A 14,511-nucleotide genomic window follows, 5' to 3' on the forward strand; every position below is an offset into this window, starting at 1 on the left:
GATGGCTTGTTGGCATGTGTTCCAGAAATCCAGAGTTTTTTGGAGAGATTCGGTGATTGGGATTAGGATCTGTACATCGTCTGCGTATAAGTAGTGGATGAGATTGAGGTTGAGCAGGAGTTGGCAAAGTGGGAGTAGGTAAATATTGAATAAGGTTGGTGAGAGTGACGAACTAAAATTGTTCACTCTCCTGTCGGTTGCTGGACCAATTGCTCCATAAAAATGTTATTTATTCCATCCAGGAACTTTATATTTCTAGCATGTATCGATGATACATTTACCCAGTCAATATTGGTGTAATTGAAGTCTCCCATTATTACCGAACTACCAATTTGGTTAGCTTCATATTCTTCATGACCTTGTCACTCTCTCTTCTATGCCCAAGCCATATACCAGCACACTTCCACTTCCTCAGCCCTTGACTTTTAGCACTCTCCCCCTCCTTAGACATAGGCACAGAAATGTGAATTTTCAAAATGTTATGCAAAAATTAGCACATACGCGCATAAGTAGCCTCTACTCTCGTGTTCCGTATTTTCTAAAAATATAAAATACTCATGTATTTTCACTTTTGTGCGCACATATACGTGTATAAAAACGGGGTGGTCCGGAGCATTCGCCAGTGGGGCCAACAGTTATGTGCATAAACTATTTTAAAGGACACTGTACATTTTCCAAATTACCTGCTTATTTTTACTTATTTTTAATATAAGTGATATTAAACGTGTTTATTGTGTTTGGGTGAGCTGGGAGGAGTTTAGGCTGAAGAACAAAGAGGGCCTCAATGACCTGGAGGACTGGGAAAACTGGTGGACTAATTGACAAAACTGGTAACTTCATTGACACGCGCATGTTATAAAATACACTAACTTACATGCGTAAATTGGAATTTATATGGGTAAGTCCTATTTTACTTTCACGAGCAAAATATACACATGTATATTTTTAAAATAAGTGGGTAAAGTCCCTATTTTCAATGCATTATATGTATTCTTGCGTAAGACTATATACACGCGTATGTTGCAAGGTAAAGATATGCGTATTTTGTAGTCATGCGTATTATTAAAAACTATAGTAAATCTACAAGTGGGCACATGCAAACATATATGTCATTGCACGCAGTGGTTTGAAAATTATCCTCATAGGGTTTGTGCAAGGAATTTCACTGAACCGAACAAAGCACTCTGCTTCTTCCTCCAGCCCCTCCCTTACTAGGCAGCCAGCAGAGAACAGGAAGAGAGGGGTGAAACAGAGGTTGGAGTAGTCAAAGCAAAAAAGAAAACAGCCACTCTGCTCCCTAATCCAGCTCCTCCTCTCCTGTCTTTCAGGGAACAAGAGGTGGGAAGTGAAGTTGGAGTGGACATAGAGCAGACCAAAGAAGATCACCTCTGCTCCTTGCTCCAGCCCCTCCCCTCATGTTGTTTCCCTCCCTCTGGGCTGCAGAAGCAGCAGTGCCAGGGTGCCCATCTGGCAGTGGTGCCTGTGGCCCATGTCATACGGGCCATAGGGGAGGTTCGGCTCTGGGTTTTAGGTGCGCCATTTGCTCTTTAAAAAGTGTTTAGGGTTGATTTTCAAAGTGCTTTATGCACATAAAACAGGGACTTATGCACACTTGGAAAATCAACCTGCAGATTCTGGGGGTAAAAATGGATGTGCAACCCGGTTTTATACATACTTTTACCTGCAGTAGGAAGAAGCATTCCAGAGAGGTGAAATTGGGAGTGGAGAAGGGATTTATGTACATGCTTTCGATTTGGAAAAGTATGTGCATGCACAACAGTTATGCCTGCTTGGGAGCAGATGTAGCCTTGTGCAATTATGTCTGCGTGCATGCCAGGAACCTAAGTCCGCTTTGAAAATTCGGACTTAAAGGCTGGGGATAGGAAGTGCCCGCAGACTTTAGCCCTATGTGGGATGTTCCAAAATGACCCTCTGCAAATCCAGTTTAGGAATGGGCTTGAATGTCAAGGCACCCCAGACACCTACAATACTTTTAAACTGCTCTACAAAACAGAGTCACCGAGGCTTTGGCATGGAAGACCGTAAGCTGTAATTCCTCTCAGTCTTCTTCTTGATTGCCAGGGGTTTTGTGGGTGTAATTTAGGACCAGGGGTGTGCCTGAAACGTCCCTTATCCTCCTTGCTATGTCTCCTTGGTGGTATCAGGCATCCTTTCCTGTTTTCAAAGAGAGGCAGGACGTAGGAGGTTTGCAATTGGTCGTCGGGACCCATGGAGTCTGTAGTTGCTATGCCAACCGTAATCACCCCTAGTTCATAGGACCCAGGAGCTGTGACTGGAAGCGCTCGGCAAGCTCACAGCTTGAATGAGTGAGGGAGGGACAGGCAGGAGACGCCAAGCATTATTTTATTTTCCAGCGACAGATAGATAGATATGTATTTTGTAAAAGGAGACCAGCATTTGAATAAAAACTTTTGGCAAGCTACTTTTCTTACTCCTCGTAAGCAATAAAGACCTTTACAATTTCACGCGGCGGATTCTTGCTTTAAATGCAACCTCTCCCCCCCCGCCCCAAACACACACACCTATTGCTTTCCGAAGAACTTTTGCATAAAGCAGATAACAAAAGAAGTAAACGTCAAAGCGAGATTTCTTTCAGAGGGAGCATCTGAAAGGCACGTCCCTGGTGGATGGGTCTGAGCGCCGAGTGTTAGTGCGAAAGGAAGAAACGCAGAACAAATCAGCTGGAAGGTTTTCAGGAACAGCACCTCCTACAAGCTGAAGCCGAGTGTTTTAGCTGGTGGACGCCAATGAGAGGGAGAAGGACTTTTTAACTGCAGCAGACGAGTACATCACAAGCTGGGGAGAAGAAGAAGAAGAAAAAAAAAAAGACCACCAACTGTGCAATGGAAAACATTTAAAGACAGATATTTGCAGTTTGCAAATGGGCCAAGAATATCCGTCTCTGCAAAGTTTTATCACTTTCTGGTGCGGCTGCTGGAATATTTCTCGTGTGTGTGCAGTGAAGGCATTTTGGTTTACATATTCCTTGTGCAAACTCTAAATCCTTTGAATTTCTTCAAACAGAAGCCAGCAAAAAAACAGCACATTGATCTCTTTTTTGGGGTGTGGGGGGAGAGAGAGGGATTTTTTTCTGTTTTTGACATGAGAATTTTTTTAACTTTTTAGAAGTTTTTTAGATACATTCCTTGAAAGTGGGGAAAGCATCTTCCTTTCTTAACAACTGCCTGGGTCCTTCACACTGGACTTTTCCTCCCGGGATAGCTGTTGTACAGGACCAACATGAGCCGTTGCCAGAAGAGGTGTAAAAAGCAGCTGAGCAAAGTTGCTCGGTATTTCTACCGGTTTGTTACGGGAACGCTGACGCAAGGTAGGAAGGCTTAGTTTGCCGAAACCCCCTCAGCAGCCACCACCACCCCAACCCTCTGCTAGCCAGAGGGAGGAGAAACTCACAAAGCACCACTAAGCTGCCCTGGTACTAAAGCACCACAGGCTGAGAGGTGCAGTCTCTTTCAGGATTGCTTATCACATTCACGAACAAGATTGAATTAGAATCTGTGCATTTCTTTTATGCTGTTTAGTAGAAAAGAGTCTTTCTGTATATTGAGGGTGATAATCTCGAACAGAATTGTTTTGATTTTCCATGAAAGAAGGAAGTTAGGATTTTTTTTTTGGTATGTAACTAGAGATGGTTGGTAAAAGTGCTGGCGTTAGGATTGTTAGCTGTTTATCTGGATGGAAGGATGGAGGGCCTGACCAGAAGCGGTTCCCATCGTTGGTAGGGATGCATGAGCGTAGACAGGATGTTCACGCAGTCTCCGGCAGCTATGCCACGTGTTGGGAACCTTTTCCCATGAAATTAAAGTGCAGGTGTCGCCGAAAGTATCCATATCAAGGAAAGCTTCACTGCTTTTTGGAATCGTGCACCTTTAATACCCCAGTGTTGTCATGCTCCGTGTTGATTGCAACATTTGGGATGGATGTTGAATCCAGTGTCTCGTAGATTAGAGCATTATTTTCCCGATGCTTTAAACAGTATTTGCTCTGATCATTGTGCGTGGGCTCATGATTTGTACCGATATCATATCTTCCATGCCGCCCCCACCTCCCAGGGCAGGAATGTGGCTCACCCTCACCCTCCGCATCCAAACTCTTGGGCTGAGAGCAGGGCAGTCCCTATTGTAGCACTGAATGATTGTCCATGAGAGGCAGGCAATGGTGCCTTAAAATGATATACTCCATAACTCTTTTTAATTTGTATATTTTTAGCTTAAGTCCTTGTCAGATCATGAAACTGTGATACAGGCTGGTACTGAGAAATCTGTGCTTTTAAGGCAGGGCAGGCATACTGATATTGTGACTTAAGTGCACAAGATTCCTGTTTGTCAACAAATGTATCTAAAAAATGTCGAGCTTGGCAACGTCTGAATGCAGTGTAGCTATTTAAGAATTGTATAAATCCAGTAAAGTCCTTCTGCAGATAGCCAAGAGAACTGATTTATTAGCACCAATGGCTGAGTGCTACCCAAGTTCTAGTCACGCTTATTTTCTCACTTTTTTTAAATTTCTTAATTTGCATGTGTGTCCTTTTTTGGTTGAAGTGGCATTTTGCTTTATTATGGGTTTTTTTTCTGCTATGCCTGTGCAAAAAAACAATACCTAGTCTGGGTATCAAATGTGACATTTCTTTCTTTTGGCGCTTCAAATAGAATGCACATCACCTTCTGAATCTATGCTTCATCTTTCTCCATGGGGAGCTGATCAGCAAATCTCCAAGACGACACACAGTATATTACTTTAGTAATGAAATTTCTTCTTGTGCCCTAGATGTGCCATGGGGTCTCTTTTCAAAGGGGATTTTTCCCATTCTCTTTGTAAACCAAAAACTCATTTAAAACAGAACCCAAAAGCCCCCTGAAAAATCTTTTTCAGGTAGAGCTCAGGTGCTTAAGAAAACTGAGTTTAAGTAGGAACTTTTTTTTGGAGGGGAGGAGGTGGGGGCAGTTATCAAGCAAGGCTATATGTTAAAAATGGTCTGTCTCAAAATAGGTTAAGCTTTCCTACTGCATTACAAAGTTAAACATCTTTTTGTCCCTCATCTTGTGGCCTTTTCCATCTTCAAGGTCACAGAGTTAAAAAAAAAAAAAAAAAGAAACAATCTGAAAGGGCATTGATTATTGGTATTAAGAACATAAGACTTGCCCTACTGGGTCAGACCAAAGATCCATTAAGCCTCCAGGTCACAAGGGGTCAATAGATTCCAAGCTGCTAATCCCAGAGGTAAGCAGTGGATTTCTGCAACTCCACCTTAATAATGATTTGTGGACTTTTCCTCCAGGAACTTGTCCAAGCCTTTTTTTAAACGCAGCTACACTAAGAGCTTTCACCACATCCTCTGGCAATGAATTCCAGAGCTTAATTGTGCATTCAGTAAAACAATATTTTCTCTTATTAGTTTTAAATGCATCGCCTAGTAACTTCATTGTGTGTCCCCTAGTTTTTGTTCTCTTTTTTTGAAAGAGTAAACAACTGATTAACCTTTACTCATTCCATTCCACTTGTTATTTTATTAACACGGTTTCTACTTTTCTCTCCAAGAGGATCAGTGAAATAAAACGATAGTCGTCAATGTATGATAGGGTGGTGTGTGAGCCTCGGAGTATGATGCAGTGATTCACTCCTAAAGCATCAATAGTGCGCCATCTCGATGGTGAGAGTCTTGTGAGCATTTACATAAACAGGAAAGTTATTGCCATCTGTTACAATACACAAACTTGATTTTTTTTTTATTTTTTAGCAAAATGCAATGGAATGTACTGCTGTTACAGGGCAAGATTTTATTTTTTAAACAAATTATGGGACAAGATCAAACTTTTCTGTGGCCATATTATATATCATGAGGTCAAAATTCAAAAGCCATTTAGACAGATAACTCAAACGTTATCCGCCTAAATGGCACAAGTGGCGTATCCATCGAGTGTAAGCCTTGTGTGGTGTATGCTTCCAGCACAGCTGTGACAGAAGCTGCGCTGGACCTTGCCAGGAGCTTGTAAGTGCTGAACCTACTTCCGGAGAGGATTTTTGAGCTCGGGAAGGGGGGGGGGGGGGGTTTAGGGTGCAGTAGGGTGGTCAATGAGATTGGTGAGGGAGAGGGGAAGGGCCTGGCTTCACAGTTTGCTCTGATCAAGGGTCTTGTTGGGGGAAGTTGCATGATGGCTTCATTAAATTTTAAGATGTGGGATGAGAGATATAAAGCCCGATAAGGTACTATTATATTAAATAGAGGAGACACCAAATCGGGCCATAGGCCCCTTTAATTCTTGGAGGGTTTGGAGGCAAAAGTACTACTTATCTGGATATCTTTTGAAGATATCCGGGTAAGAGACAAATTATCCAGCCACACAAGGAAGGATAACTTAAAAACCTAAACGGCTAGATTCAAATAAAGCCATGTAGGTTTCTTAGTTATTCGTCTACATGTAGTAGTACGTTTATCCCGCTAAATATACAGGACAAGTTATCCGGCTAAACTTAGCTGGATATCTTGTCCACTAAATGGCCTACTGAACTATTGGCCTCCATGTGTTTAATTAGGAGAAGAGACTGACTTTCCACAGTTTGATCGCCTGACCTGGCCTATTACATTGAATAAAGGCTAGATATTTGGATGTTTGTTGGTTATGAAAAAGGTTTGAATCAATCCCTTAGGCCTATAAGAAGAATAGTTGGTAGAAGTATGGGGGGGGGGGGGGGGGGAGAAATTTCCTAAACGGGCATTTTTGCAGGTGAAGCTTTTACAAATACCCTCTGTATGGTTTAACATAAGCGTCCAGTTTCTGAAAATGCCCTGCTAGTCTCCGATGCCTTTCACACTATTATAAGCTTGATTTACAAAGACTTCTGTCATTCTGTGTCTATGGGGGGAAAAAAAGCTTGGTGAATCAGGCAGTATGATTTCTGGGGCTGGGGGCTGAGGAGGGGTTTGCACTTATATGGATTATTTTGAATTTTCAAAAGTGTGCATGTACTTTCCTCTAAAAGACTAGCTGCACAAATATTTTGAAAGCGAACTTGCATGCGTAAGTTCAGTTTGAAAACTGGTGTAAATTCCCAAGTAATTAACTTTGCAGCAGTGCAGACAGTTACAAAATTGCCCCCTTAAAATCATAGTCGGTCCAAGGTCCTAAGTGGTGACAAATTTCCGGCAAAGTAGAGCTGTGGTGACTTAGGCAGCCAAGAAGAGCTGTTTACGACTTATCCGGCTATGTAAGATGGCCGGATAAATAAAAGAAAAGCGCTACATAGGCGGATAAGTAAGATAGATGGATAACTACTGTTTGAAAACTTATCGGCTATCTTACTTATCTGGCTATGTAGTGCTTTTTAAGGCTTATCTGGATAAATAAGTGGTGGACGTCTGCTATGCTCCTAATTGTAATCCTTTACGCGAGGAAATATGACTTGTGTATTTTTGCTTAGCGCTTATCGGCTTTTTCACATGCAAATGATCAAATTTTCTAACATGCACGCGTGAAAGAAATTACCGGTTTTAGCAGTTAGTCCACCAGTCTGTCCAGATTATCCTCAAGACCTCCCTCCCCCCCCCCCCCCCCCCCGGTTCTTCAGCCTGAACTCCCCCCTAGTTTACCCAGATCCTTCATCCAGTTGGTATTTTCCTATAAATGATTATATTCTGAAATACACTCGATAATTAGCAGCTGTAAATATGCGCAGGCAGCAGTCATACGCATGTAGCGTTCAGAGTTTTTAAAATAGCGCCTTAGACACGTAAATGTTGGCCCCGCCCTGGAATGCCCCTGGCCCGCCCCTTTTTTATATGAGCAAATTTATTTGCGCACCATTACTTGCGCGCGTATGTTTGAGGTTTATAAAGAAGCACTTATGCAAACATGTGCTAACTGCATGCACATATGCTCATGTTTATGTGTGCAACTCTTTTAAAATTGTACCTGAGGCAATGGAGGGTAAAATGATCTGCCCAAGTTATGGCAGCAGGATTTGAACTTGGCTTTGCTGGTTTGCGGCCTGCTACTCTAACCGCTAGGCTACTTCACTTGCTCTGTACTGAGGGCATTATTACCCAATGGAATACACTTCTGTTAATGTGACAGCATACGTTAAAAAATAAAATTGAAATGCTAAAGAAATAAGGATAAGAGCGCCTTCAGTTTTGAATCCTCTGGATATCCAAAAGTAAAGATTCCATAGTCAGTCCTAACTATATGAAAGTGAGGCTCGGTGACTTTAATCAATTAGAGGTTTAATGATGTGGTTCTAGGGTCGTGTTGTGTTGGATTTAATTCTCATGGGCCCCTAGGCATGGGGGGGAGGAAGGGTTTCCCCTGAAGCTGCAGGAGTGGTAAAGGGAGAAAGTCCCTCTCAGAAGCCAAAGGGGAGACCGCTGAGATTGCAGTGTGATCAAAGAGAGACTCCTCCTCTGGATGACCCTTTCATTTTCCTGGACCCAGTTCTTTAGATGCAGATTGGACCCTCTAGACAGGTGCCTAATCTGCCTAATAGGAAATACAGTCCTGAAGTGGTTAGGTTAGGTGCATTTGTGAGACAAGCAAGAAGCAGATAATCAGTCATGGAGTAGGTTGTGCAAAAAATCACGTGTGACTGGTCCAGCAAAGTTGCATTCTGTAATGCTTATGCTTTGAGAGGTAGATCTTTAAAAAGTATGCCGGATTTTATAAGATATGCGGGTAGCCATGCGTATCTTATAAAATCCGGGGTCGGCGCGCGCAAGGCTGTGCAAAATCGGCAGCCTGCGCACGCCGAGCTGCACAGCCTGCCTCCGTTCCCTCTGAGGCCCCCCACCTTCCTCTCCCTTCCCCTACCTAACCCACCCCCTCGGCCCTACCTAAATCCCCCCCTACCTTTGTGGGGCAAGTTACGCCTGCTTGAAGCAGGCGTAACTTGCGCGTGCCACCTCGCATCCGCCGGCACAGGCCGCAGTGCCGGGGGACTCGGGACCGCCCTCCTGGCCCGCCCCCGAACCGTCGCCATGCCCCCGGACCCGCCCCCCCCCCGCCCCTTTTACGAAGTCCCGGGACTTACGTGCATCCCGGGGCTTTGTGCGTGCCGGCAGCCTATGCAAAATAGGTGCGCCGGCGCACGAGTGCCCTGCGCGCGTAAATCTGGGAGGATTTACACGCGCAGGGCTTTTAAAATCTAGGCCTATATGTAAGATTCCCTGGCACCTGAATGAATCAAGCTCATTTTTTCATGCCTTGTAATACACATTAACGGGTTGTTGGTTTTTTTGTTATTAACATTCTTTGATCACATGCAATTTTTTCAGCCAAACTAAACTAGTTGTTTGCTTATTAAACATTAATTATCAAAAGTAGTTTCTGGGAATTTACAAGCTAGATATATATATATATATATATATATATATATATATATATATACCTTGCATTGTTACTAAACCTTAATATTTCTAATTACAATAATTACTTGATGCTTCACAGGTTATTTAATTACATCTAAATGAACTCCATAAGTACACTTTTTAAAGACATTCACGAAGGAGAAAAATACACCATTACAGTGTGGCAAAGTATGAGGAGGGGACATTAACGAAGCCATTCTTAAGTGATTGCATCAAAACTGCAAGAAATTATAGAGAAAAAACACAGTAAAAATCTGATGCCAAGAAAACTAATTAAAACTTAGGGCAATTAATAGGAAAATAGGATTAATGAGTGTCTTTAACCAAGGTACTCGTATCAGTCATAGGGAGTATGTGTTCTTACAGCCTTCCTTATGTGGAAGAGTCCACTTCAGGCTAGAATACCTATCCTCTAGTAATTCTCTTAGAACGTGCCATGTCACCAAAATTGTCAAATTCGTTTCTTTAACTCATTTATTGACTGCATCCCTTTCCTTGAAAAGAAATGAAAGCAGAGACTTGATTAGTAATAGTTGTCCTACTTGGCACTCCTTGTCTCACCAAATGATGTGGATAAAATAGTTGGATGCATAGACTGAACTTCACAACTTTGCCGTTGAGAACACTGTCAGTGACTCCGCAGGCTGCGAGTGAGGAATCTATGCCAGTCCTGGGGGTTTCATGATCAGGATTGCTCATCTACCACTGCGGGTTGGCCAGGTATCCTATTAGTTGGGTTGTTTTTTTTTTTTAATTTGTTTGGGGGTTTTTTTGCTCATAGATCACAGGTGAACAAGTTTTGGGGGCAGAATGCCCCAAAAACCACACAACACTTACTTCTGTGATGTCGGAATACATGGCTCATTGCTGATGTGAAAGCTTTTTGAACTGTGGCGGTTTGCTTCCTTTTTTCACTCTGCAGCCAGAGTGGAAGTTGGAGGCTACCACTAACCCTGACATGGTATCTGAGAATGTCACCACTGGCTGGACTAATAAATATGACCAGTGAGGAAGAGAGCACAGTTAGGGTTCAGGTTTCTCTCTCTAACAATAACATATACTCTTATAGCCTGTCTCTGTCACATCTATCACTCTTTACCAGTCTGTGTATCTCACATCTCGTGCTCTCTCATTGTTGTGTCTGTCTCTCACTATCTTTGATTCTCTCCCACAGCTCTTGCTTTCTCCTTCCCCGTGTCTGTCTTTCACAGCCTGCGTCTGGCTCTCTCAGCTCTTGTTCTCTCCCTGTGTGTGTGTGTGTGTGTGTGTTTCTTTCGCAGCTCTTGCAATCTGCCTGCCATTCATAGCTCTTCCTCTCTCCCAGTCTGTCTGTCTCTCTCTCATACAGCCTTCACTCTCTCACTGCCTGTGTCTGTCTCACAGCTTTCATTTCTCGCCGCCTATGTCTCCCTATCTGTGCTACTTTCTCTATGGCTAGCTCTATCATCAGGCAAACTAGGGCGGTCACCTGCAACGTCAGAATTGGAGGAAGGGGAGAAGCCAAAATTGCTTCACGGGGGCTGTCGGCAGAAGAATCGCAGGAGCAGATGCTGTGCTGAGTGGTGTAGCTGGTAGGGCTCACAAGGCCCCCGCCAGCCAAAGAAATGGAAGATTTACCATCAGAAGCCTTTGCCGCTGCTCCCTTCCGTTCTGCACCAGCAACATAAGAACGTACAAGGCTCACGAGTCGGCACTTCCTGTTGCTGATCTTGTGCACCGCAGGATCAGCAGCGAGAAGTACTGGCCTGCGGCTGAATATTCTCGTGGTGCCGGTACAGAGCAGGTGGCAAAGACTCTCATCACTAAGCTGACCAGGAGGGAGAAGCAGGATCAGTGGATGGTGGGGAAGTGGGTGGATAAATACCGTAAAAGGGGGCAGATGGGGGAATGCGGCAAGAAGGCAGACACTGGGGATTGGGGGGGGGGGGGGGGAGAAGGAGGCAGATGGGAAGATACTGGGAAGAGACCAGGGGAGTAGGAAGGGGGATGTTGTGTGGGAACCATCGCCACTAAAGGAGGGAGTGCTGTAGCAGAGCCACCGGCAGCAGGAGGGAATGCTGTGCTGGAGCAGCTTCTAGTAATTAAGTCAGGGGAGGGGGTGGCCTAGGGCTCCCGAATACCCTTGCACCAGCCCTGGCTCTCTCCCTGCCTGTCTGTGTCTCACAGATCTCACACTATGCTTGAGTCTGTCATCCAAGATGGGAGGTTGCTAGCAGTTTCTTTCTCTCAGTGGGTGGGGGGCAGTGGGCTCCTTTCTGCTTTTATATCCCCATAAGCTTTTCTTTGCTTTGAGTCTCTACCTGCATCCACATTCGTCTTCTGAAACTGTGCTGCTCGGTGGTAATGCTGGGAGTAACCCAGGAAGTAAGGGTGACAGTAAGGAAACAGGAAAAAGGGGAAGAGACAGTGCCACCCCCCACCCCACTCAGTGCTCATCCATGATGCGGGGCCTGTGCCCACCCTATCATTTCCCGTTTGCGGGAAGGGGGGGGGGAGGGGGAGGCAGTGCCCCTCCCACACACACACACACACTCAGTGCTCATCCATGATGCGGGGCCTGTGCCACCCTATCATTTCTCAGTTGCTGGAAGTGGGGCCAGCCTTGGGAAAGGCTGATGCAAGGCAGGGCTAGTTTCAGGCTGGTGCCTCCTTAAGACAGTGCTCTCTGGCTCTGACCAGCAGTTGCCAATCCCTGCTATAGATGATAAAAAAAATAAATAAATAAACTGAATATCTTTTTGTTAACAAGAAGTATGCAGAATTTTTTATTTGCATATTTTGTGTGCTATCATTATTATATGTTAATATGTACATGGGTCGGCAAACTAGAAACTCTACATCCCCTCCCTGATGGTCTTCCAGACCTCTGCTCAGCCTATCAGGAGACCCCCAGGCTGCCACAGTAGCTCCCTGATAGGCTCATTGCTGGTCAGAAGGCAGTAGAGTGCATGGCATGTGAAATGAAATCCTCAATATGAAGTTAATTTTTCCTTCTAAGTATCCTCTGCTAAAAAAGACTGTTTCCCTCTTGTGGAAAACATATTTATAGAATAAGGCCTTAAGAGTATAAAAACCATATTTTCCAACCGTAGTGTTGCAGGAGAAGCATATATTTTATGATGTAAATTCCAATTATATTCCTTATGCATTTTCAAATAATGGTAGAATTGAGAAGGAAATTTACCACCATAATGACTTATTGCAATTTATGGTTGGCTATGAGTTCATTATAAGGAGCTCCCACTTAGGAATACATCTCCATTTTGTGCTTTTGTAGAGCAGTATATGAGAGACTTCTAGGCAGAGCAGGCGGACCTACCTAATTCTTCCTGGGTAAACATGTTTCCCTCCCAGACAGCACACAATTGCCTGTTTGAAGGAGTGTCTGGAGAGGTCTGCTTCAATCACTCACTTATTTATAACTTCACAGAGACATTTATTTCTTGCTTTACGGACTGATAAGCAAATAATATGCAGGAGGTTGTTTGGACAAACCAAATCATGTGTGCACTAATTAGATTTCATGCTCACACTAATTGCATCCGTCATTCCTTCTTGATCATAGGGTGCCTGGGAAATAAATGGGGTCACAGCAGGTCAGCGTGGAATCATAACTCCCTCATGCCTGTAAATGAATGAAAATTCATGGAAACCCCAAATGTCTAAGCATCTAAAACATGTTTTTTTGCTGTCTGTCATTGGCCCTACTGGTACCCCCTATGACCTTTTCCTGTTTCACTGTTTTCCCTTTACATTATTGACCCCTGTGCTACCTTCTCCTAGCAAATGGATACTACTTATTATAACGGGGTTAAATTTGGGGGTTTTTTTGGCCGGAGATCATATCAATATCATGCATACAGCAGACCCCCAAGAAACAGAAATTACCAGTTCACGCTAGAGATAAAATGTGTCTGTTTTCTCTTTAAAGATTGTTCAGCAAGTGGGAAATAATCTACATGAATGTAAAACCTGAATCATAGTAATCTGAATATGATGAATGCAAATCAGTATTACGTGCTTCCACTTCTGGAAGCCTAAAGATTGAAATTGGAATGAGGAACCCTTCCTAAACACTTAAGTGCCTGGGAAGACAGAGAAAATGGGAAATCTTAGCATTCATTTATGGACTAAAGTAGAATTAGCATTTTAACAGGTGCCAGCAGGATACTCTAGAGATATACTAGTTTGATGCCATATATGATAGATCTGGTTTCTCACAATTAAAATGTGGAAAAATGCAGAATATTTAAGCAAATGTAAGAAGAAGGTATTGCAATACTTATTATTTCTATAGTGCCATCTGTGCACAAAGTAATGCATACAATAATTTACATCCCTGCTCTCAAGAGTTTGCAATGCATGTGAAGCTCAACCAAATTACTCATCACCATACAGTAATAATGGAACCTAGATCTGCAGGTTTGTAGTCCCATTGCTCCAATTCTCACGCCACCCTACCAACTTAAATGTGAAACAGAGGTGCCATTCCATGTGGCAGATTTTCAGCATGGTAGCCATTTTCCCCTTGAAAGTTGCATCATAGACTTCTAAGAAAGATTCTTCATTGTTAATGTAGTTTCACATTTACTGTAAGCAGTATGAATGTTCACGTGAATTACAAAGCAATTTAAAGCCTGTTCAATATCTGAGTTGCAGCAGTGAGCAGGGAGGGTAAGGAGGATGATCCATTTGCTATCACCTGCTGCGCATTAGTTGAATCACAGGCATATGCAGTTGGCATAGCAGCTGTCTATAGAGTTTTTCCTTCAGGAGAAAGTAGATTAATCAAGGAGTACATTGTTTCCACCTCAGTAGGGCCCTGATTTTCCAAAAGAATATAGAAAGGTATATCCCATTTCTGATTTGTGCATATTGGGGGTAATTTTCAAAAGGGTTACATGCGTAAATGTAGCTACTATTGTAGCAATTTTCAAAAGCCATTTACTCAAGTAAAGTGCACTTATGTGAGTAAATCCTATAGACAAGTCAATGGCATATATTGTAGCAATTTTCAAAAACCCACTTACTCAAGTAAAGTGAATTTACTCCAGTAAACCTGGTTTTTACTCGAGTAAATGCTTTTTAAAATCCGCCCCATTGTATTTATTTAT

General features: G+C 43.2%; 1 protein-coding gene across 3 annotated transcripts in view; it reads left to right on the forward strand.

Moving 5' to 3' along the window:
* KCNIP2 (potassium voltage-gated channel interacting protein 2) overlaps positions 1-14,511 on the forward strand; it is a 989,582-nt gene that overhangs the window by 493,658 nt on the left and 481,413 nt on the right. Inside the window, exon 1 of one of the 3 annotated variants that reach the window (XM_029610208.1) lies at positions 2,813-3,349. The exons of the other annotated variants lie outside the window; for them this stretch is intronic. Coding sequence (XP_029466068.1) covers positions 3,262-3,349 — 88 coding nt within the window. The 5' untranslated portion in view covers positions 2,813-3,261. Of the gene's footprint in view, positions 1-2,812; positions 3,350-14,511 lie in introns of those variants that run through there. 3 annotated transcript variants of the gene reach the window in all.

The sequence above is a fragment of the Rhinatrema bivittatum genome, chromosome 7, assembly GCF_901001135.1.
Source record: "Rhinatrema bivittatum chromosome 7, aRhiBiv1.1, whole genome shotgun sequence".
Taxonomy (NCBI): domain Eukaryota; kingdom Metazoa; phylum Chordata; class Amphibia; order Gymnophiona; family Rhinatrematidae; genus Rhinatrema; species Rhinatrema bivittatum.